This window comes from Diadema setosum, chromosome 5 (genome assembly GCF_964275005.1).
Source record: "Diadema setosum chromosome 5, eeDiaSeto1, whole genome shotgun sequence".
Taxonomy (NCBI): domain Eukaryota; kingdom Metazoa; phylum Echinodermata; class Echinoidea; order Diadematoida; family Diadematidae; genus Diadema; species Diadema setosum.
In genome coordinates, this window is record NC_092689.1 from 21242126 (window position 1) to 21268991 (window position 26866).

General features: G+C 39.7%; 1 protein-coding gene across 1 annotated transcript in view; it reads left to right on the plus strand.

The window, feature by feature from the left end:
- Window positions 1–26866, plus strand: part of LOC140228636 (wee1-like protein kinase 2) — a 173856-nt gene that overhangs the window by 31609 nt on the left and 115381 nt on the right. Inside the window, exons 2-3 of the mRNA XM_072308884.1 lie at window positions 16144–16213; window positions 19824–19993. Coding sequence (XP_072164985.1) covers window positions 16144–16213; window positions 19824–19993 — 240 coding nt within the window. The remainder of the gene's footprint in view (window positions 1–16143; window positions 16214–19823; window positions 19994–26866) is intronic.

The window sequence follows — 26866 nt, forward strand, 5'->3', positions numbered from 1 at the left end:
GAATGGGCGAGACACAATTTGGCACTTGCCTTGTTTTAAAATAAAATCCCACCCGACGTCAATCCCATCTAAGTGGGTTGTCGTCCGTTCCTAATGTTGGTACACTTGACTGATGGATCATTACACACACATAGACACACACACACACACCTTTTCGGTTCATTAAAAAGATTCAAATTGGTTATACCATCATTTATATTTCTTTTCCCACATTTTTATTTGAAAAATAAAACTGAGTTTATCTATGCCCCTTCAATCCAATGACAATCCCATCTATTGTGGGTTGTTCCTGAAATGCATTTGATGGATCATTCATCATTTTTCCTCCCTCTCTCTTTCTTTGTGATGTTCTTTCATTCCCACTCGAGAACATAATGTGTGTGTATCTATAGACAAAATCAGACCTTTGATAGAACCAAGCATTCATGTGAATCGGTCTTTTGTTGTATTATTTTTTTACTTCATTTTTTTATATATATTTGGTATGTTTTCATCATTGAAATTGTGACTTTTGCGTTTGGTTTTTTTTTTTTAATGCCTCCGCAACGAAGTGGCCGGGTCGGGTCGTCCGTCCGTCCGTCCGTCCGTCCGTACGTACGTCCATCCGTCCCGTTTTGTTTTTGTCGATATCTCAAGAACCGTGTGGTGGTTTTACATCAAACCTGGTATGAGGGTATATCCTTGGGGGATAATACTTTGTGTGGATTTTAGGGTCACAGGGTCAAAGGTCAAAGGTCACAGGTTATTTTGTGAAAAAAAATGAAATTTCATGTTTTTCTCCATATCTCGCAAATGGTTCAAGGTATCTTCATGGAACTTAGTATATATGCTTGTACCGATGGGCAGTGATTATCTAGGGAAGTTGGGGTCATGGGTCAAAGGTCAAGGTCAACTCCTCAAAATATCACTACTTTCCTTAAAATGCAATATGCCTGAAGGTTTTTGTTTTTGTTTTAACCTGATGTATGCATGTATTACCCAATATGTATTCTGTGGGAAGTTTCTTGCCAAAATGTAAAAGGTCAAGTGAAAGTGCTGAATTGCACTTTTTCCTCCATATCTCAAAAGTAATTCAAGGTATCATCATGAAACTTACATATTTATGCATGTTCAACCTAACAGTGATTCTCTTTGGAGCTGTGAGGTCAAAGGTCAAAGGCCAGGTTTAGATAATGCTATTTTCCAATTTGATACTGAAATTATACTTTTTCTCAATACCTTGAAAATTACTCAATGCATAAACTTATAAAAGGGTCAAAAGTCAAGTAAAAATCTTCAGTTCCCCAAATACCTGCACTCTGACATTTTAATCATTCATCCAATTGAACCTAGTTCTAGGAAAGTGAACATTCAGCACATTTGTGGCAAACCTGTCATTTTAATATTTTGCCAATTGTGTGAAACTGTCATCACACATTGTCAAGACATTGTACTATAGACCTATTAGGAGAACCATGCATTATGGCGGAGGCATATCAGTCGCCGTAGCGATATATCTAGTTTTTTTTTTTCTATAATAGAATTGTCACTGAAAAAAAAAAAAAAAAACATACACTAACTATTCCACTGCTCAGTTGTACAGGATATAAATTGTGTGTGTGTGTGTGAGAGAGGGAGAGGGAGAGAGAGGCAAATTTCCAGAGAATGTTTTCTTTCCTCTTTGTCTTCTTTCTTTCTGATAATATTGTTCTTTTTCCCCTTTTGAGAACATATCGTCGCCGATCACACGCACCGAAGAATCACTCGATTTTGGGTCAAATTTTCGATTTTGAGGTTTTCAATCATTTCGATAGTAGACATTCCATACTACATATTCTGAAATTCTCAGTGTGTAATTCAGTGTAATTTTTACGTAGTTATCACTTTTGTAGAAGTATGTAATTCCATTTGTGAAAATTATTTGTTTTCCCCATAGACACGTGTGTTAAACAATCAGGCGATTCAACGGTTCGGTGACCGCGCGTACTAGTACGCGCGGTCACCGAACCGACGAATCAGTGCGCATTGACTTGCATGTAGTTTTTGAGATTCAACAGTTCATTGTCCGCTCGCACAGTGCGCGTACTATGTAATACATGCGTTGACAATGACAACGTTCAATGTACATGTACATATGGACACACATGGAAAATGACAACGTTCTTTGCAGACCGAAAATACATGCATGCAGCTCTTTGACGATTTTCCGCTTATTTGTTAACAATAGAATTCGATAAAAACTTCACAAGTTAGAGCAAGAATTGAAATCTGATGTACTACAAAAATAATTGGAAATTATAGACATGAAAGTGTAGCAACCATAAGTCAAAAATGGGTTAACTTCAAACGCAATTTTCTCTAATTGTCATTCTTACGCAAACCTGAGGGATTCGTCGGTTCGTGTGACCGGCGACGATATATGTGTCTGCATCAAAGAAATTTCAGGCTTTTCAGAGAATCACCTGTTCATCTGACTTGGATTGTTGTTGTTTTTGTTTTTTACTTCATATTTCTATTTTTTTTCTATTTCTTTTTTTGATTAATTTTTGTGGTTTGTTTTGTCTTGTCATTTTTCTTTTCTTTTCTTTTCTGTTTTTTTGCGAAGAATAGGGCCGAGAGGGTTTGGATGTGCAGTGAAAAAAAAAAAAAAAACAGCAAAAAAGAACAAAATTATTCTATAGGGAGAAATAAAAGGGAAGGGAAGGAAAAAAAAGTTAACTAGAGATTGTAATTTGTCATTACTGACAAATTAAGGTGATCCAATTTTTTTTTTTTAATCAATGATTCGAGTCCTGATCGCAATAGGCATGACCATGCAGGTTTCATCTGTGTTCAGAGACATTGGCCGTGTGATGTTTGGATTCTCATTTAGAAAAGGGAGTCATATCTGCCATCTTTGGTACCAAATCTGTATCCACTATAACGAAGATACAGCAACAAGTACATATGACCTTTGACCCACCTTTACGCTCCCAAGATGGCATCTGAGGAAAAGCTGGTTATTTTGTGAAATGATTCTCGCAACATCATCTATACGTGTGCAAAATATGGGAAAGATACGACGTGTATTCACCAAGATACAGGATGAAACATTTATGACCTTTGACTCTAATTTACATACCCAAGATGGTGTCTGATCAAGTAGTTGTTATTTTATGAAATAATGTATGTGACATGAACTAAACATATGCAAAATATGGGGGTGATAGGGGCTGTTTTTCATGAGTTATTGCAAAGAAAGTTACAGAAAGAAAGATAGATCTCAATGCATCGAAGATAAGCTTTAGGCCGCGTTCATGCGAATTTCGCAGCCAGAATCACAAACATGAATCATGATTCAAAACGGCGTTTCAAATCACGATCTCAGCGGAAGAGCGTTCATGCGAGCTTTCGCAACGCTGATTCTGGCTCAGCTCATCCTTTGCCATTGCGCAGCGCACTGCGCAGTTTGGCCATGTCTCTGCAACTCGAGCCAGACCCCCTCATTCCAACTGTACAGGCCTTTACGTTTTTATTTCGGTGAATACAAATGTACTTTCCGATAAGCTGTGGCATTCAGGCTCTAGCTGCCCACAGATCGAGGAACAGATCGAGGAATAATCCTAATTCTTCGTCTCTTTCAAAATATGTAAAGAAAATGGGGGGTCACCGTCCATCCTGACGAGTAAAATCGGATTTAAAATTGGCGGTTTTTTGGCATAGTTGCACTGTATATCGCCATTGACGCGCGCGCGGAATTTCAACTTTGACGGGCCCGTATGACGTCATATTGAGTCGGATTGACTTGAAACTTGGTAGAAATATTCCTTGACATTTCAGACATCCGATCAAAGTGAAAAAATGGGAAATTTCTATTGCATATGAGCTGTGCGTGCGTTTATGCTCGCGCGCGTACACATCCGTCCAATTTTTTCAATTTTTCAAAAAATGTTCCAAATGGTCTGAAACGTTTGCAAAAAATTTTGAGCTCGATTGGAGCATACAAATATTTCAATGCGCGCGTACGCGCACGTTTTAAGGGTATAGATGAATTTTGAAAACATGAGTAGAATTAACTTGACTTGAACTATATGTGACGTAAATTTCATTGAAAAATTCCATTCCATTAATGAGCTATGAATGAGAATGTGTTTTCATATAATGACGTCATAGTGACGTCATGGTCGACTGATCACTATGATTTTATTAGATCTGTCGTCTTTGGGACATGATACACATATGGTATAAGTTTGACATTGATAGGCAATGCACTTTCTGAGCTAACCTCTGCACAACTTTTGAGGAGAAATAAAGAAAGAAACAAAGAAAGAAGAAAGAATCAGTACAGATACAGAAGGTGATCCGAGAGGATACTCGGATCACCTAATTCGTCCATGACACACAGCCGACATGTGATCATGGAGGCGTCTCACACCTCCCCTGTGTACATATTCATACAATGTTACTGTATACAGTATCCATCCGGAGCAAGCAGGCGAATCGCCGAGTGAAATCTCGCAAGTCTCAGATCTTTTATACACTAACAGTTGTACCTGTACTGACCAACACCATGATTGTAGGACATGCCCGTCACTCCAACATCCTTATACATTCAGTGAGGAACATGGATTTGTTTAAAATTTGATAAAATACCAACGCTTAGATTCGCAATGCATGTCCAGTATACAGCAACATTCTAACCGGCTGACCCAGGCTGCTCGTTCAGCATACAGTACGCCGAGCAGTAGGGCCTACTGGGTACACGAATGGAATTGTCTGTTCCTGACACAGGCATGTCTAGTAAAATGGATGTAATAGCCATACAGCAGTCTGTGTACAATGACATCTGATGTGAGAGTAAAACTCAATGACTCACCTGCGGTGCAGAGGATCCTGCAGTTGTGCGAAAAGACCATAAAATAAGGCATTCATAGCTTCCCGTGTACCGAGAACTTATCATGATATGCAATACAACACAGGCACAATACATACAGGCCTCTCTCCGCTATAATGATATTAAAATCTCTTTGCCCGTACCCATAGTGTGTGTATATCCATTGTCTCCGTGATCTGAGCGATCAGCTGGGCGAGGGAGGGAGAAAAGCCGAATGCCCACTGTGCGACTGTAGAACTCTATACACATGGCATATTGTATAGAGTTCTGTGTGTGCGACCTGAGCCTGTGAGCTGGCGCTAGCTATATCGGACGCAAGTGTCGCATGACGTAGATCTATTTCATTACGAAATCAGTCATTTCGTAACATGATCATTTAATTCCGAAATGATGTCATTTCATCATGAAATGTTCATTTCGTTAGAAAATGACAACATTTCATTGACAAAATGACCAATTCGTAACAAAATGGGCCATGCGACATTTAGTGCCCCATACAGCTCGCACCTTTTTCTTTCTGCTCTTGACGTCGACATGGAGGCGGAGCACGGACGAAACCTGGTCAACCGAATAGAAGAGACCTCCCGCAGCCGATGGCACCAGTCTCAGGGGCCTGGAGCCGATGGCTTCGCAGGAGATAGCTCTACAAAAAAAAAAAAGCATGGGAAGGCATGAGGCCGGCGCTCTCGCGATTACTTATAAAGATAAAAGTATTTACTCAAAAAGTGGTCGATGGGTAGTATTACAGTGTAGGTCCAACTGTACGAATGTAAGTATACACAGCCCTGTCGCTGTACCTGGCGCACCTCACCACCCCACGTTGCCATAGACAAAGCACATAAAAGACGTGTGCGGCATGTGAACGTGATGATACTGATGACACGTAATACCGACGTATGTATTCCTTTCACCTCAGTTTGCTTGGTTAAATGGTAACCCTGCAAAGTTTTAATTGTACCGAACACAGGGGCATAAATTGTAGTTCAGTGCACTTGTAGTCATTTTACGCAGGGTGACGATATTTAAATAGGATAGGGCCCCTGACGAGTTGCGGGTACCTCATTATACTAGTAAACCAGGTTAGGTTCTCTAGAATTGAGAAGAGCATGTCAGTTTTGAGGAAAATTGGACAATCCATTCAAAAGTTATGCATTTTTGAAGTTTCAATGCCACCATCACAGGATGAGAAGAGAGCTTTTGGTGTCACATGCGTAGGATGGTATTAAGAAAATATTTTTTAAGAACTCATATTTTGACTTTTCTTGCATTTAAAACAAAGAGCACTTGACTTGCTATTTCTGAAGGCAGTGGAATTAATTACCCTTAACATACTACTGGTACCGTGTAGAAGTCTACAAACCGTGTACATACAACCGTCACATAGGCCTACATCAGTAGTGAGTCAAGGGAATGCACAAGTATATTATTTTTAAAAAGAATGGAATTTTATGGAATTCTCTTTATATTTTCCTTATATTGTTCTACATGCATGTATGGTGCTGTTTCAGATCAATCACAATGGTGTAACTTTTAAAGTGACTACTTATTGAACTATAGAAAATAAGTACAAAGTCGTATTGTCTTTTTCTTTGGTGGCTTGCAAGAGTACCAAAAGTGCTACACTGTACCTCCCATAGCATAACAAACTTCTGTGGTCATCCATCTCCTTGCCAAGGAGGCATACACTGTACATGTACAAATGTACTTGTATGTGGTCCAAGACCCTGTTTACAGTGCAGGGCCGAGCCCGGCCTCAATTGCGCGGCCGAGCCTCGCAATTTTGTCCGTTTACACTGCTGGGCTCAGGCGCGCTTTTAATTCAAACTTTCAATATTTTGTCGTAGTGGTGCTCTGCTTGCAAACAAACGCAATTTGGTATAGCCTGGTTTTCAGACCCTTTACCAGCTGGATTCCATGGTGACGAAGTCGCCGTTCGGGCAAAGGCCTTTGCCGAAGGAAAAATCCTTTGCAGGACAAAACCACCTTAAACTATACTAGTTTTCGACGTTGAGGGGGTTAATATCGTGAATAGCGAAATAGTACGGGCAGAGGGTCTGGAAGCCAGACTAAAATTGGCCGTGCATTTGGCCCAGTTTGCGTTTACACCAAGAAGAGGCCGGGCTCGGCCTCGGCTCACCTCCAGAACTAACCTCCTTAAACTATACTAGTTTTCGACGTTGAGGGGGTTAATATCGTGAATAGCGAAATAGTACGGGCAGAGGGTCTGGAAGCCAGACTAAAATTGGCCGTGCATTTGGCCCAGTTTGCGTTTACACCAAGAAGAGGCTGGGCTCGGCCTCGGCTCACCTCCAGAGCGTGGCCAAATGCGCAACCAATTTTGGCCTCGCATTTGGCCTTTTGCGCGTTTACACTGAAATGAAGGAGGGCTCGGCCGCGGCCGAGCCGCCCCGAGCCTCGCACTGTAAACGGGGTCCAAAACTGCCATCCTTCAGGGACAAATTTTGCAAGATTTCAGGGTAATCAATATTACATGTAACAAAGCTTTCCAAAATTAAAATCTTATTATTTCTGTTGTAGAAGAAGAGGAGTCATACTAAATACTTATCAGATCACCAGTGAAACACTACTACATAAACGTACATCTCATGTACACGCTATGTACATGTGACACTAACTTTAAATTGGTGTTTCGGACGTGACATTTTCCATTAACAATTTAGGGTCTTGTAGAATCAGTGCTTGGAATAAGAGAGCATCAAATCATTGTTTAATGCATGGTCAATGATATGCACATTTACATGTAGCAGTATGAAGGTACATGTATCACCCATGCTTGAAAAAAAAAACATGCCAAAATACATTTTTGTTAACAATTTTACAATTTTCTGTCCAAAACAGATTTCAAATTGAGATAATTAATACTAAAAAATGTACCGGTAGCTAAACATTTTTCACCATTTCTAAATCACCACTGTTACTCTCATAAGAGTCTGTGAAAATTCGGAAAGTATTTGCTTTTTAACAAAAATTTTCTGGGAATTTTACGATTTCCGTTAACACATATCATGCCCGAAACATCTACATTGTACATGATAACTTTCAAGTCAGGTTCTCCAATAACAGACGTACCAGGTAAATAGTTGCTAGTCTGACTTCCATAATAACACACTTGTTATACAATGTACATGTATGCATAAGGTCTTGTTTCAGATCAATGGTGTAACTGAGGGACAAAATGGCTAAAATTTAGAACTGTTTTTCATGCTTTGAAATGTTGTTGGACATTCACTTCACTTAGGGTTGGTATTTAATGGGAAAAAAGTTTCAGAGCTATCGTTTCAATGAAAAGGAGATTACAGGGAGGCAAACTGAAGCATGGAGCTAATTTTAAGAAAACTCCATTTTTCCATTTCTTGACATATAAGGTGATAAGCACAATCAGGGTGTGCAATTGTGTTTTTCTCACTTTAAACTGTTGTAACTTCTCAAAGAATACACCGACTGACTTCAAAATTCACATGCTGCATGTTTAGACATCAGTTATCACATGTGGAAACCCAATTGTGACCCGCGACAACGGTTTCAGGCAAAAGTCGCAAGAGCAAATTCCCTCCTAGGCGGGGTACAAGATTTTGACCATTATTTTTGTTGATTTTGGGTTTTTGCAGAAATTGAATCTTTGATATGTTTTCTACATCTACACTAAATTTCACAGCATAACACTTAAGTTTTTCCTACCGAAAATGAAATTTTAAACACCCTATGTTGGATTGCACTTGTCAGTTTCGATCTTCTTTCGAACGCCGCGCCACTATGCCCAGTGTTGCTACGGCGCGGCATCTCGCGTGCCATTGGATAGTGCATCGCGCACATTTACATAGTTCGGCTTTCGGAGATACGCCTCGCAGCGTGTTGGAAATGTTTTGTCCACGCATGCATGCTCCATTGTTGTTGCTACAATAGATACCAGTACTCTCAGTCTTCAGTGTACATTTGTATGCTCTTCGTTTGGCTTTCTATCGGAGCTTTTCTACCACAATGTTCGACAACGGAAGTGAAACAAAAAGTGAACAGCAACATTTAGGCAGCACTAACTTAACGTGAAAATAGATACGATAGGGAACATGGTTTAGCGTATCAGAGTGGCAAATCGCCACACAAATCGTGCAACATACGATCGGAAACTGACTTGTTAATTGTGCTTGTAGTAAATATGACAGCAGGTTGACTCAAAAAGACAGCAGAAGAGAGAAAAGGAGTGGTCATAAATGACCAGTATTCGTAGTAAACGTCCAAATTGCACCTATTAAAGTAAAGTCGTGTTTGTTTGTTTGTTTGTTTGCTTGTTTACTGCACAATACAACACATGCACGGCTTGAAAAAAACAAAACAAAACAGCAGGAAGCGTGACCCTTTTCATCTTTCTGCCTTCGAAAGGGTCCCAATGATGAAATTTACAAGACAAATCAACCGCTATGAAAACGTAATTTGTAAATGTGGATACGAATGTGCCACCCGCTCCCCTGACGTATACACACAGGCATAGCATGTGGATTCCATTGAGTAATAAGTGCACCATACACACGCAACCAGCAGCTTGTAATTATCGTATCCGCCATCTTGAAAGACGTACTGGTAAACAAACCCGAGGGGACCGCATTGTGCATTCGGCTCCATATGCTGAGCTCCGAGGAAGGTGCCCGGGAAATTTGACTCTCTCAGTGAGCCAATCAGAAGCCGCTGTGGTTGCTAGAGGCAGAGCTTTATCTTGATTGTCACCATTGTACGGATGGGTGATTCTCACCTCGCATCTCCACTGGGCATTGTCTTCGAGCATGAGGGGAATCTTCAAAGCCCGTTTTCTTGCAATTTTGTCAGGCTAACAAATCAAAAAGTGCATTATATTTCGCTTTATATGACCACTTACAGTACCGATAAGTACAAGTGTTTTACAGTGTAATCAATATAAAGCTTAGGAAATAGGCAATGTGATTCAATGAAAAAATGAATTTTCAAAATTCCTGACTTTTGCCTGAAACCGTTGTCGCCGGTCACAATTGATGATTTTCTCTCGTTTACTGTTAATTACTGCTGACTTATTACCCAAAAGTCCCCCAACACCCATGTAATGCATCAAAAAAACTGTTTTACGACTTATGTAAGTAAAATCAAGATTTCAGATATGAATTTTAAGACTACCCCTATAGATGTGTTGGTATCAAATTAAAGGATTTTTTCCTAACATCCCTTGCATGCTATAAAAAACGGTGAACCATTCTGCTGGAGAAAGTTATGAGGTCTGAAGGCTTGTCATGGTAGGAGTGTAATGCTGGCTAATTTACTTTTGACCTTTTGACCCTTGCTGTGCAGCTAAACATGGAGTAACAACTTATATTTCTGCTTTTTTAGCTCACCTGAGCCGAAGGCTCAAGTGAGCTATTGCGATCGCTCTTCGTCCGGAGTCTGTCGTGCGTAAACTTTTACATTTTCATCTTCTTCTTGAGAACCCCTTGACCGATTTTCACCAAACTTGGCAGGTAGCATCCCTAGGGGGATAGGATCTCAGTTTGTTCAAGTGGGCACCATACCCCACCTGGGGGCCCCCAGAAGGGCCCAAACCCCCCAAAATTAAGGAATCTTAAAAAATCTTCTTCTCTAGAACCAGAAGTGATAGAGCTAAGTTAATACTATGAATTAGTACATTGATGACTGTAGTTTAGTTTGTTCATGGCGGAATCAGGGGTGCCCCCCTTGGGACTCAGGGGAGGGGGGTGGGGAGGGGTCCTAATGGGGCCCAAATTGTACATTTTCATCTTTTTCTTGAAAATGCCAATATGAATTTTCACCAAAGTTGGCAGGTACAGTGTAGCATCCCTAGGGGGAAAGAATCTCATTCCCATCAAATGGGCACCATGCCTCACCTGGGGGGCCCCAGGGGGCCTACATTTGGACTGCAGTTGTAAATTTTCATCTTTTTCTTGAAAACCCTATCACTAATTTTCACCAAACTTGGCAGGTAGCACCCCTAGGGGGATAGAATCTCAATTCCATCAAATGGGCACCATGCCCCACCTGGGGGCCCCAGGGGTCCCCCCCCCCCCCCTGTAAGGAATCTTTACAGATTTTCTCTAGAACTGGAAGTGATTGAGCTAAGTTAATATAATGAGTCAGTATATTGATGACTGTTGTTTCAAGTTTGTTGTCCCCGCAGAACGAGTTCGAGCAGGGGACTATGAAACGGGCTCCGTACGTGTGTGTGTCCGTGCGTCCGTGTGTGTGTCCGTGCGTCCGTGTGTCCGTCTGTGTGTGCGTCCGTGTGTGATCAAAATGTTCAATTTGCTACTTCTCTGTCATTTATGAGCCAATTTTGATTCTGTTTGCTTTATATGATAGCACTACATGGGAGCTTTGAAACTTCTACACAGAATTTCAGTTGTGACCTTTGACCTTGACCTTTGACCTATATTGGTCATTTTGCTACAAAATGTTACTCCTTCGCCATTTCTAACCCGATTTCAATTCCGTTTGCTTCATGTGATGGCACTAGGTGAGGGCTTCAGAACTTCTACACTGAATTTTGACCTTTGACTTCTTTAACCTTTCACCTTGATTTTTGACCTATATTGTACATTTTGCTACAAAATGATACTTCTTCGCCATTTCTAACCCGATTTCGATTATGTTTGCTTTATGTGATGGCACTAGGTGAGGGCTTCAAAACTCCTACACAGAATTTTGACCTTTGACTTCTTTGACCTTTGACCTTGATTTTTGACCTGTATTGTACATTTTGCTACAAAATGCTACTCCTTCGCCATTTCTAACCCAATTTCGATTCCGTTTGCTTTATGTGATGGCATTAGGTGAGAGCTTCAAAACTTCTACACAGAATTTTGACCTTTGACTTCTTTGACCTTTGACCTTGATTTTTTACCTGTATTGTACATTTTGCTACAAAATGCTACTTCCGGCGGGGACATATATTACGCACCGCGTAATTTCTGCTTTTCCTTGTTCTGAAAATGACAGACTGATTTCAGATTGTTCACACTCAGAAGTCAAAAAAAAAAAAAAAGACGATCGCGGATTGTGATAGCATTTGGCAGCAGCAGACGTAAATGTATGCCTGATCACTCTGATGACAACAATAGCCAATATTGTAAATCATGGGGTGGACACTGATAAGTACGGGAGTATTACATACATATAGGGCAATTCCATGAGATTGGTGTCATGGGGTGAAAAAATAAATTGTTACGTTGAAACTTGCCACCTATTTTATTTTGTTCAGTATACGTCTGGGCATGTGGAACAGCCATTTCTTACACTAATATACCTCCAGAATGGCAGATATTACACTTTAAAGTCAAATTACATTTTCATTGAGAATTACATTGAAAATTTATTTGAATGTTTGAGTTGAATCCATAGAATATAAAAGAATGGTATGTAATTGATTTGTTGATTTTTATGATGTATTGGGTATCAGTTACTAGTTGTCAGTGAGGAAAAATGATCCGTATTCCCATGAATTGGTAGAATGCATACTGCCAAACTGCTAAAACTAATGTAACGTGAGTAACGAAAATACTCAAATAGTTTCATATCTTAATATTCCCTTGGATTTAAAAAGTGCCAATGGAAATTCTCTTCATACTGCCTCTACCTAATATGAAAAATGGTGAAAGAGTTGTGTTCATGCAGTTGTATTATAATGAGAGAGGTTCAAAAATTGTAACGTGAGTAACAATGTAACGTGAGTAACAAGGGTGTAACGTGAGTAACGACAAAAAAATCATGAAATACAAATATATTTCTACACCAATGACAGCAAAAATTTTTTGTGTGAATTGAGTAAGCTGAGGGAGCATAAAGAGAGTATGGTCTTGTAAATAACCTTACATGACCTTGCTTGAATTGGTTGTTATCTAATAGGCTAAACAACTGCTATTCAAAGAAAATCTTGATTGGCAAACTAGACAAACCAGATGTGGCTAATAATCATGGAAATTGTATTTTTTTTTTTTTGGTTAAGTTCTAAGCCTTACATTATATCTTTTCAGATATCAGCTATGGATAACTTTAAATCCCTTTTAGAGCCAGCTTCATCTTTTTTTAATGCTTAAGGTTGTAATTTGTACAATTTTGGGAATTGTTTAGTGGAGCTGTCATAAGACAAATGGGAATTAATGTTGCATCTCGATGCAATTTATTTATGTAAGCATAATAGATTAACAAAAATCTGTATATATCTGATGTAATTTTGAGCAAGAGTTGGCATTGTCTCTTTTTACAATGCCATTTTTATTTCTTTTTCTTTTTTTTTGAGTGGGGGTTAACAATAATCATTTTCTGGCAGCTGGTAAATACACATACATGTGTGTTTAAGACATTTACAAGAATATTCGGTGTTGCAGCTTTTTATACATTATACTCTGGGATTATCAACCCCAAATAATGACAATTGCTTAACTACAATAACTTACTCAAAGTTAGAATTCACCACTACCAGAAGATACAAGAATATTTTTGGGTTAAGAGGTAGATCAGTTAAGACTGTACATAGCAGGGCTGCCAAACTAGAGTGAAAATTTGGGGTGAAGTGTAAGCAAGCGACTAATCAAAGTGACAGTGGTGGGGAGGGGGTTGGGGATGGTGTGGAAGGGGGTTGTCTCCCCTCCCCCCTTTTCACTGGAGTGAACTTCATCAATTTTGCATTTTAACTGGTGGATTTGGTGCATACTCTAGTAAAGATTTCAACACATGCCATAGAGAAAATTTGCCTGTGGGAAAATCTGAAAAGTTTGGGCTTGGGCATAATTGCATGTTCAGATAATCAGGGATTTTAGGGACATTACTTTTTTTTTTCTTTTTGTATGCTGTTTGGGGGGTTAAGTGTGAGAATTCTTTTATCAGAGATAGTTGATACATGTATTTGATGAATTGCGTGAGTTCAATGCTAATTGCGCGAGAGTTGGCAGCCCTGACATAGAGTGGAAAGTCCACACTTGGAACAGTAGTTGGATGTAATTTGTAGACATATGTACTGTACACATTTCTAAAGTAGTTTACAATTTATGAAATCAAATGTTTCACTCATGATTAAAACGACTTAAATTTAAGTTCCTGTGAAAGGGAATAGAAGGATAATAGTTTAATTCACTGCATGAACTAGTATCTACTACTTTATATTTTCTTGCTTTTGGTTTATAGTGGTTACTCGGATTCTGAAAAGTAAAGTATGTGGAATATAGGACCGTATGATAGTGGGAAAAGTATGAAAGAGTGCCAATATTGCTTTATTTTAGGGATAAAATATCTGTAGAGGTTAGATACATCAAAAGCATTTAGTTTCCAGCTAATTCTCGTGGTCAATTATGTGGTAGTGATTGTGAGCTAATATGTAACGTGAGTAACGTGTAACATGAGTAACGACAATTTTGCTATCGCTGTCAAATATTTCCAATGCTCTCAAAATTTTGACCCCCTATATTTGAGTACCCCAACATGAGTTATATAAATCATACAACAGTTGTTTGAAATACTGCCCAGTATGAGGACACTTTTTGAATAAAGGCATGTTGGCTTTTTATGTCGTCCCAAAAAATGTAACATGAGTAACGAAAGTATTTTGTCTTTATTTCCGGTATGGATGTGGTTAGTAAAATTCTATTAATATTGCATGGTAGACTAAGGACTTGTGCATCTATTGTATAACAGAGAGTATGTCAAACCTTCCAGTATAAAAAATATGACAATTACAATATGCAGAGACGCCTAAAAAGTGTAACGTGAGTAACGTGGAATTGCCCTATAATATTTCAATAAAATGAAAATGTTATAACATTGCAACTATTTTACATTAATTTTTGACGGATTTTATTTAGATATACTACCAAAGATCATTTGAATAAAGGAATACAGCATTTGGCAACAGCACTCCTAAAACAGTGTACGGACTCGATCCTGCGGTAGCGCCAACTGGGCAGACCTCGGCAGGCATGCAGATACCGCGCCGCAGTCAGCAGTGCAATGCGCTCGCGGTGCTCTGCTGAGGAAAGTGAGTCTGTGACGTCACGCGCAATGCATACTGGGACAGATAGTACGAAGGGCTGCTCGCGACGGATTCAAACATGAAGAATTACCTTATTTTAAAAAAAAATCATAGTAAATGTATCTGTCGGTCTTTTCTCGTCGGGAAAAGGGTAATAGGTTCATGAAATATTATCCTTTACACGGGAAACGGCTGATAATCGTCCGGACTTCCCCTTTAATGGTCAAAAACCCATGTCTGAAATTTGTTGTGTCACTCACGCATCATTTTTTAATCATAATTTACTTGTTAATTGGAGAATTCAAATCCAACTGGTAATGGTACATGCCAGTCCTACACTGAACCTAAAATGGTAGTCATGATCCATTCATAACCTCCAGGTGGGAAGATATGTGCCCTTCTAACTCTCAGATTGTCGTGTCACTCACGTTTGAAAATGACCTGATGTAACGGATAGGGTCATCTGAATCGCGGTCTGGGCTCAAAGCATTTATTTCTGGATAAATCTGATCACCTGATTTGTCAGTATAGACAATTTTCAAATGTAGTTTCTTATGCTTTTTTGAAATTCTTACACTTTTCCCTTTTTTTTTGTGGTAAAGTCTCATCGTACCTTCCTAACCTTATTTTTTTTCTTCTGAAATTAAATTGTTATACTACCCTGTATACATGTACATTAACTTTTCATATTTCTTTTTTCTTTGTTTCTTCCACGTTCTGTGCAATAGCTCATTAACAACAGGCCCTACACCTCCATGTTTTGCACATGTTTAGTTCATGTCATGGACATCATTTCATAAAATAACTACTTCATCAGATACTATCTTGGCTTTGTAAATTAGGGTCAGAGGTCATTAATATTTCATCCTGTATCTTGGTGAATACATGTACATGTCCTGTCACTCCCACATTTTGCATGCATGTTGACCATAATGCAAGAATCATTTCATTAAAATAACGCCTTTTTGCTCAGATGCCACATTGGCTATACAAGTGGAGTCATTCGCCCCCAATTGCAGTCTACGTGTACATGTCACAGATAGGGTCATCCAAATTTGGGTCAGGCGCAAAACATTTATTCCTGGATACATCGCATCATTTAATTTGTCAGAATTGACATAATTTCAAGTTAATTTTTTTTTTTTAATTGTTGTGATGCTGGAGTCTATATAGATTAGTATCATCGTACATGTGTGTCTCACACAGGAAGGTTCTCAGCTTACACCAAACAACAGTATTCTGTGTGTAATGTTTTTTTGTTTTTTTGTTTTTTCAGGAGCATTCTTGATGATGATGATGACCTTGGTGAAGACATGGATGACAGCTTCACAGGAAACCCTACTAAGGTATTTTTTCATATCTCTCGTATGAATAGCTTGATAGCATAAATCTTTAGATTTTAACAGTTTGGAAACAAGGCAGGAAATATGTAGTCCAATCATACAATTGTAGGCAACCATAACACAGGGTCTGTACTGCACTCTGGCGTACCATCTCTTTAGAGGCTAGTAACAGTTCTAGTTCTTCTATAAAACCAGAAATGATTGTACTCACAATGCTATAGGAAAGTATGTTCATTAGTGCAAATTCAAGTGTGTTCATGTCAGATCCAGGGGAGCAAAGTGGGAAACAATTTCCACATTTCTTCTGTAGGGGGGGGGGGGGTGTCAGTTAGAAACATCCTTGCCTTCCTGAATTAGTTTGACATCACATTTAAAAACTTAAATTTGTGGTAGAGGTGCAGGCCTGAAGACCACTCGTGTCTAGGAACTGAGGTTGGGGGTGAGTATGGGCATGGTCAACATGACAGTGACAGTGAACAACTCGGCACCAGCCAGCCCAAAGGCTGGGGTTGGTACATCTACCTCACAGGAAATAGCAAGGAAATTGGAGGTGAGGAAGTTTTGGTAAAGGAAAAAATCTTCGAGCAGGTACTGTAAATGCAGAAATATTTGCGGTACATACATTTTCGAGGATTGCTACTTCGAATTCTAAGAAAAGTCTTAGAAAATATCTTCACAATTTTCTCTGCACATTGTGAATGGGTTGGCAGTTTTTGAGCCGCTCAGCACAAAAATTAATCACACAAAAATATCAACGTTTACAGTAGTAAAGGTAAGGAAGAAAAATTCCAAGTGATAGTAGTGTTAGCCTTTGAGGAAGAAGTACAGTGAGGATGATTTGTGACTGTGATCCACAAAGAGAATCATGCATTATGGCAGAGGCATACCAGTCGCATAGCAAAATTTCTAGTTTTACTTTGTTTCTGGATATCTCAGCCCTTTCAAAACCTATTTTTATCAAATAAACTTTGAATTCCTCTTAGAATTGTATGCTTTGTTACATTTCATAAGTAGTTTCTTATCTCAAAAAAAAAAGCTCAATCCTCATCTCAACTAATACTACAGCTGTATACCTTCCCTTTAAAGTCATTATTGGACTGTTCTTTTTATGCCTCCGCCACGAAGTGTCACAAGAGGCATTATTATTTTGACAGTTGCATACTGTAAAGTTCCGTGTATAAGATGCACTATTTTTTCGTCGGAAAACATTGAAAATCGGGGATGCGTCGTATACACGGGTACAGTCGAATCACGGAAAAAAAATCTGTCATGTACACCCAATCTTATAAGGCCAACTTGGGGCCATGTATGCCCATCGACGTTTGGAAGGTAAGCAATCACTAAAACTTACGGATAAATGAGCAATCTCTAGGTATTATGGTACGGGCCTATGATGTAATACCTAACAACTCACCGAATGGCGAACAGGACGACAGGACTGGGGGTACCACCAGCAGGAAGGGTAGACGACCGTATGACACTTAGAGTAGTGTAGGAAGCACCAGGGCACCAGTAGAGGTGAACAGTGTCCTTGAAATGGGTATTGCACTTCCCGAAATAATATGAAATTATATAGACTAACTCCGAATGCACTTAGGGTGTCCGAAGACGACAGTGTCCCATAGAAATATGTACAAAATATCCAGCAGCAGCGTGGAGTATCCTCCGGGTGCCGCGGCTAGCACAAGCGAGGGTAGAGTCCACCGCTGAGGCGCTGGATAGATGAAACTGCGAGGTCCCTGGTAGAGCCTGCACACCACGAACAGAACGCTAGCAGGACCGATGCAGTGCAATGTGATAGAGCGCAGGTAGATCGCGTTGAATGAAGTGATGTAACGAAGCGCTGATCGCGTTGAATGTAGTGATGTAAAAATCCCCAGGTTGGAGTGTAGAGTATGAAGAAAGGGCGAATCGCGGTATAAAATGTAGCGAAAGTCGCGAAGTATAAAATCCGGGAAGGTGTGATATTCCGAATTGAATATAATCCGTAAGTAAGGATGATATGCGGACGTGACTTCGACGATTAGATCGTGCTCTCTGGATGAAAGCTAATCGTGAAGTGAGGAAGCGTGGAAAATGAAACAGCGTGGTCGGAGAAAACATGTCACGGACAGGAGCTTTGAGAGTGGTAATTGGCTGATGGAGATGCGTAGCTCGTCACTAATTGGTAGCTTGTTTCCGTGACAGCAAAACAAGGGGTGTGTTTATGAAAATCCGACTACTGTTGGAATGTGAAATACGCGTACCTCGGCACGATGACAAAAGCGAGGAATGTAGTGCGCACCTGTCATGTGCCGGCGCACAAAGAAAGCTCGCGTGGATGTTGACAAAATACTGTGGCCGCCAGACAGCGTAATTTACAACAGCCAGAGTGCCAGACAATATGAAACATAGATATAGAAAACCGCTACAGATCTTTCAATCTGGACACACACAAAAGCTGCAAATACGAGATAAACTTACATCGGCCTTGTGCAGTAACGATGTATCAATCTGGCCATAGACAACAGCTGTAACAGCACTGCTGTATGCTACCGATGTCAGTCTACCAAGCTACCAACAGCCAACCTAGTAGCTGGAATACGCGATGTACAGGTATTATTACTAAATTACCGATACCGTAAAACTTATCAATGTACTAGTATCAATATGGCCATAGACAAAAGCTGTAAAATACGGAGTAGGTTCGCCACTATGTCACCGTAAATATGAACAATGTGTGAAGCATGCATGCATATCCATGTCGTTCGTTTGCTCTTCATTTCACGAGGCCAGCTAGGATAGCGTAGCTACACTGTAGCTAGCCAGCTAGCTAGCAAGCCTTTGGCAAAGGCAGCAGCTGCAGAGAGGCTTTTGCAATGGACTCGCGTGCACACAGCGATCGGATCGGAGCGCGCTTGCCCGTTGCGCGCTGTGTGTGCAAGTCCATTGCTCTCTGTGTGCGTGTGCTGAAATTATAGCGAGCTGCCTTTTGCAAAAGGCTAGCACTGTGCATACAAGCATGGTACAAGAGACACACATGTTACTGGTAATCCCTCCGGGCGAAACAACAGTGAGTGTAATTACCGTACGCACCGTACGTCTCGCCATATGATCCCTCTGCTACACTTGTTGATGTTTTTCTTATTTTTCATAATGAACCTTCCAGTCTGACATGCGTCAATATGCGAGACACCCTCTGCTATGTATGACAGCAAAGATCGTACTGTACACTCATGAGTACGATATGCATGACACATGTACCACGATTGAAAGGCGAAACAATAGCAAGTGAGTACCGAGACAAGTCTCGCACATTGCGTCTTCCATATTTTCCTGATGTCTGATGAATACCGTTAAAAGAAAGTATAAAAGGAAACGAAAAATAGAGCATTCCCCGCCAAATACATGCTGCATTCTAGGGAAATTTTGAATTTTGAGCTGAAACAATATGTATGACACACGCAATATTTGCGTGGAAATTTTCGTGTTTTTTTAATTTTTTTTTTATTTTAGGTCCAAAAGTAGGGGTGCGTCTTATACACTGAACTTTACGGTAAACCACTCACAGAAATTGTCAAGATTAGATTTTAATTACATCCTCTTCCTCTACTTCTTTCTTTTTCCACAACAGAGGATAGCCCTATGTGACAGTGGGATTTCACGGTACGAGGCTGAGTTTGTGGAGGTATGTAAGATTGGATCAGGGGAGTTTGGTTCTGTCTACAAATGCATCAACAAGCTGGATGGGTGTCTCTATGCAGTCAAAAAGTCCAAGCGGCCCATTGCTGGATCAGCATTTGAGTGAGTACCTCCATCCTTTAAAAGGGCATTGTACCGGTTTTTTATTTTTTTTATTTGTTGTTCTTTTAATTCTAAAAGACCCAGCGGTGCAAACAGAATCAAAATTTCATAACGATTAAGTCCGTAATTTAATGTTAAAAATGGAACTTTTTAGGTGAGAATTATGCTAATGGGCTGACGAGCCCGGATGTTATGATGTCACAGGTGCTCTCACTATTACTGATTACAAGTGCTCGCATACGTGTGCGTTAATTCGTATCGAGTAGCAGACGACGCTTAGGCCTAATCTAGCTAGCAGGCGGCGCTTGTGTACTGTTCTATCCATGTAGATATCTCAAATTTCACTAAACCAAATTGCACCAAAATCAGGATATACTTCATAGCATATTTCAAAGTATTCTCTTATATTTGAACGAAATCAGTAATCGAGAAGTATCAATATTGACGTCGACTTTCAAGTCGTCACTCAAAAAAAACTCACTCTTCGCGAGAGATCTTGGCGAACGCAAGATGCGCAATCTAGAACTGAAGTTAGCCGACTAGTACTGTGCGAACGGGGAATTTACGCGAGAACTAAACTCAAAAGTGTAATGATTTTTGCGACTTGTGTGATATAGGAACTACATTTTTCATTGAACTTACCTCAAATTATTTGTAACTTTATTTATTGCCCCCAATTACTTGAAAGATTTGTCTCATGATATTAAATGGCTAACCTCAGTCTGTGCGTGCGCAGCAGGTAGGTAGGGCCTGGCCGCAATCACTCGTGTTAGTCGTAGAGCAGATTATTTTTAGCAACGCCGACAGGAAAGTCGACATCTACACTTACGCTTCCCGACATGTGATTTGTTTCCAATTAACGTGAGCTGTTGGATATGAATCATAAAGTATTTCCTGTGAGTTTGGTGCCATTTGGCAAGGTGAATTTTGAGATATCTACATGGATACGGAAGTACGCTAGCACTATACCTACACCAGCGCTGGGAATCGCGAAGCGGCGACACTGTGTTGCAATCTACGTGGTCAGGCCCATAGAGCTTTAAATACAGCTCTATGGTCAGGCCACTCTTCCGAGATATGGGTCCTAGTAGGCCTACTGAAACAAACTGTCAGATCTAACATTAGTCCTTGGTGTAAATAACACCACTATGAGATTTATCTCGACTACAAAACATCGGAAATCCGTAAAGCAGATACCTTACCTGAAAAATTCAGCACAGGAACAACAGTGCCTGCAGGACAAGGGTCCAGATCTAGATCTGGAGTCTGGACTTTCGTCTGGACTTTCTTCAAGTTCTGGCAGCAGGGGTATGTAACGTTACGCTGTGCCTTATTAGCGCTGTGCGCATAGGGCCTACAGCTGCAGTGTCGACGGTGAGTGAGTGTAGGGCCTACTCATCAAAACTTGGACTGCCACGTAGAACCTACTCCTTGACTGCTCAGTAGTCCTAGTCCTAGTTCTAGTATTTCAGAGTCTATGTGTACTGGGTACCGTTTTCATCTTACTAAGCGTAAATCGTGCGTGCCGTTGAAGAGAGTCTATCTACATTTGGATTTAGATTCACTCAACCCTCATCTACGTTAGATAGTTTGAACTGGCGGACCATCGCTCGATCATGATCATCAATGCGTAACGTTACTTACACACAGTCTTCTACGGGCAGCACGTTCGGATAACGATGCCAATTTCATTTTGCATATCTGGAATTTCCCCACAAGTTTTATCTAAATAAAAAGCTGTTGAAGAGATTGCTTTTAAAGATTAATAGATATTGTTTAACATGTTTATTATAGCTCCATATTGCAATTATACTAAATAACAGCTTTTGCAGTACTTCGTGTGAGATTTCATCAGTAAATTGGCATTATGTAGTTCGTCTTGCTAGTGTTGGAGTTGTGCACCAAGAGCACCTGTGACGTAGGCCAAATTGTGTGGATCGTTCCATGGCTTGCTCGTTTTCATTTTTTTCAAAAAATCATTGCAGGCTTATCCTGGGTTTTACAATCCTCTCTTTCCAGTAGTAGGCATCAAAAAATGTAGATTAGAATTATCAGACAATTAGAATATGTCAGTACAGTTTTCTTTTAAGGGCTTGCACACGACTGGGCCGTATGCATGAAAAGTACAGTTGCTTGCAAGCTATTGCTTCAAGCACAAGCACAATTAAGCTCATCAAGCAGTAATGGTTCCTTCCAGAGCTGCCGCCGTATGACACACGCAATATTTGCGTGGAAATTTTCGTGTTTTTTTAAATTTTTTTATTTTAGGTCCGAAAGTAGGGGTGCGTCTTATACACGGGTGCGTCTTATACACGGAACTTTACGGTAAACCACTCACAGAAATTGTCAAGATTAGATTTTAATTTTAATGAATTGACGGCCAGCGCATGTGCACACAAACATCTTATCTGTTCATGGATTTGAAATTTGTGCGCATGTGATGTGTGCGCATGCGCTGGCCGTAGTATTCAGTGTATGTAGCTCTCCCAAGGTCCTCTCGACCGAGTCACATTCAGTCATCAATTCGAACAGAAAGGGACTATTGGCAGAATCAAACGTTGCCCGAAGCCTGTTTTCAATACTTCAACTTAATTGGTAAGTCTTCAAATTGAAGAAATTTTTGGATTTTAAGTTGATATTTACCCGCGATACTAAATCTGTCATGATCCTGAATGCTACAATGCGAAGCCCTATTACGCTATGCATATGGGGCTGCTGGTCGCAGTTAATTGCATGATTACTAGACATGAGAGCACTTTGGGGCGAGTAAGTCTCACAGTGTTAGTTATATGAAAGGTACTTTAACCTGAAACACAAACTAAGACAAGGAAATTCAGGGGAACTTTTGAGGTACCAAAACTTTATATTATCTTTAAAATCTACATGCATTTTCATAAACCTTTTGCTTGTACTTGAACCTTTTTGCTTGCGGTTTCAACAAAAAGGGACATCATGCCTGTGCTAAACAAGAATAAAGGCAGGTTTGATGGGATGTATTTGGAAGGGCATGTGTGTGCAGAACATATCCTGACATAGCAGAAGTGCTATAAAATGACACTCATAAATGCACACAGACACACACGCACACATGCACACACACACACATGCACACACACACACACACGTATCTATACACAAACACCTAGGCCCAAATTCACGAAGGGGGTACAAATGAAACCATGGTTTAAACCATGGACAAAAACCGTGGAGGCCAAGGTCGCATGGAATATTTCATTATTACGAAATCAGTCATTTCGTTGATGAATGCACAGTCTACTCTGGTAGACAATACTGCATTAATGCTGTAGGAGTCTCTTGTTCATGCGTTCGAAACTGTATTTTTTTTTTCATTGAGATTGATATTTAAATCATCATGCAGATTCTTACCATGTCTGAGAAATAGGGAAGAAAAATTGCCACAAAAAAGGGGTTAGGCCAAGTAAAAAAAGAAACCAGTTTCTCGTCCTCGCGCGCATCGATTTTGGCCGCCGCATCGATTTTTTTACTATTTACTATTTTCAAAATTGCGCTGAAAATACCAAGAAATTCATAATTTTCGTCCCAGCCCGCTCCCCGCCCGCATCGATTTTCAGTTGCCGCATCGACTTTTTTGATATTTACTATTTTTCGGCCGCCGAAAAAAAGATCGACAGTTCACCTACCAGTACCAATCGTGATGTCTCATTTCTAATTACGCCTTGCGTCCTCTACTTATCTGTAGTATAGCTGTAGCTTCCGTAGTGCGTATGTAATAACGCATGCATTTCATACTGCGAGCTAGGCAAGAAGAAGGAATGACCCACAAAGCAGTCGAACTGTAGTTGGAAGGGCGCGGGCGGCCGCGGGCGCGGGCCTGGGCTGTGATGAATACAGCGCACTCGGTACGTCGTGAACGCGATAGCGGCAACATTTCTTCGAACAATCGCTGATATTCCGCGCATATTTCGCGCATTGTTCGTATTTTCCCTTGAATTGTGCTGTACAAATGCTTGTGAGGATTGTATCGAGTTTGTATACATGTTCATGTCATTGTGACTATGTGCATGTGTGTGCAGTGTCGAGGTACGGTGCCAGTGCACCGTGGCCGTGCCGGTCGCGTATGGCATGCGTGTCTGCACTGCACTGTCTATGTACCAGGCACCAGGTGTAAGCCCGTACACTCTGCTCTGTAACGTTGCATCTGACGGCGATGACGGATTTGTTCTATTTTGAAGAGAAAATGAATGCGCTTTTCCAGCAAATGTAGAATTATTAAATGGGTGTATCCACAAAATAAATAACTTTTCCATGGATTCTGGTTTGTCTCGTATTTCTGCGGGATACATGTACTTTTCTTTACGATGTAAATTCAAGGACACGGCCGTGAGTCGTATCCCCTGTAGTGTAGTATACAATCATTCATCAAAATGTCGAACATGAAGAAACATCTTTAAAGGTTTAATGCTATAATGCCATATCAGCAAGTATCATTTTGACATCTGCAATTGTACAAGCCAGTTTCCAGTTGAATGTTCTACAATATATTTGTACTGTGAAGAGATGCAGATATATACATACCAGCTGTGTGGACACAAAAAGTCACACTACCAATGATAAATAAATCAGTGTTTTGAATATCATGGAAATTATTTCAGTCGTACATTGGTATTCTGTTGAAAGACATATTTTATACCTGTTTCAATTAATAGCACAATACATCAGAATTGCAAGCTTACACTGGTACCGGGTATCAGAAATGCCATTACAACACTAGGCCTAGATACCAGTATTAAGATGGTCATTTTCCCTTGACATCTGTAGTGGAAAGAAAAAGCACATGTATTTCTGCATGCATGAAGTTTCATTTCAAGTATGGTACATATATCTATTTGTTTGAAAATGCACAGAGTGCAGGCAAGACATATACTTGGGACCTGGTCTCTCATAAAACAGCTACCAGAGTGATAGTCATTTCATATATTGGATATAGAAAATAGTAAAGCCCTCTCTCATTACCTTTCTCAAAATTACCGGACGAGAAACACATATTACTTCCATTTTGACAATCCTCGAAAAAATAGTAAGATATCAAATAGTAAGGACCTCCCTCATCGCCTTGCTCAAAAAACCCGGACGAGAAACTGCTTTCTTTTTTTACTTGGCCTTATGCGAAAAAGGGAAATAAAGCATTTTGGACAGTTGTTGGATTTCAATATTGAAACATTAATTTTGAGCATCCCCATGTTGGAATGCACATGGGGAAGTGACAATTCAAAAATTTTCATCTAAAAATACATGTTTACCTGTTTCAATTCTTAGACACTTCTGACATTAAAATTTTAAAGCACAATTTGTATGACAAAGAAATGTCAGTAATATTACTGCAACTCAAAAAAAAAAAAGGTGACGTTTTACAACTGAAAAACTATCAGCATGTTTTCAAAAACTGTGATCCCAATGTATGATGCTCAACCCCTTGTGGATGGAAATTCAAACAAAAACAAAAATAATCCACAATTGCCAAGATTATCACAAAATTACTTCCCCAAAACCATTTTGCCACTACTCTGAGTGGCATTGCTGCTGCTGAAAACTTGTATCTAGACTTTATAGCACAGTCATTATAATCATGGAGGCAGAATTCAAGGATTGTGCAAACGACATTCAATGTATGAGTCTCATTTTCATTCATAAAAAACAATGTTCTTGGAAAAAATGTAATCAAGGATTATTGGTGTAAACCATAAGTGTAAGGATTTTTGTTTGAAGAAAATTTTTTTGACTATTTAAGTACCGGTAGTGATAACTGTTAGTGATATTTTCCATCATTTCTCAGTAGTTTAAATCTTGGTATGCTAACTCTACACTAAAATGCTATAAAACTGTGTTAAACACAGGTTTGAACACATTTTGATGAAAATTAGTCAATTTGTTTTGAACATAGTGCATATTGTTCTGTCCCATCATGCAACGGGACAGAATTCGACACCTTTCGAGGAAATTACTTAAAAACTAAAATATATTAGATCTGTATGTTAGCTCTTTTGTTGAAGTAATGTAGGGAATAGTAGCAAACAAACACCACATAGCATGGCAAGTCTGCCTCATCTACTTTGATATAATTCTTCTTTGAATTTTGTTTACAAAAGCCAGTGATTTTTTTATTCAGTCCCGTCACACCAGTAAAATTTGTTGTTGCCATGGGAGCAAAAGAAATGTCTGCCTTGTGTATAGTGCACTTTCATGCTTTCATGTAAGCTTGATACATGTAGGGATATATGGCTGCTATCATGTTAACATTTCTTTTTGTGAGCAAAAAACTCTACCAAATTCCGTCCTGCCACGGTCCCTTGATTTTCGCGGGATGGGACGGACTTCAACAGCTTTTTCAGAAAATTACCTAAAAAATAAAATCTATTAGATCTAGATGTTTCTCTATTTGTGCAAGTAATGTATGGAACATTGACAAACAAACACCACTTGACATGGTCTGTGTTGGTCATTAACTTATAATTCTCCTTTGAATTTTCTTCAAGAAAACCAGTGAGTTTTTCAGTCTGTCCCATCGCGCTAGTAAAATATGTTGCCATGAAAACAAAACAGATGTCGATCTTGTCTATATTGCAGTGTGATGCCTTCATGTATGCTTGACACATTCGTAATGATAATTATATATATGGCTGCTAACACTTAAACTTTTTGTTTTGAATGAAAAACCCATTCAAATTCTGTCCCGTCGCACTCCCTTGATTTTTGGATCAGACCCTGCATTCATTTTTAAGCAAATCACTAAAGCTATTGCTTGTTTTTATGCATACAGATTCAAGCAAAAGGCTAGCACAAGTAGGGACAGTAATTTTCCACGATCGCGGAAAACTGACGGAAAACGCGGAA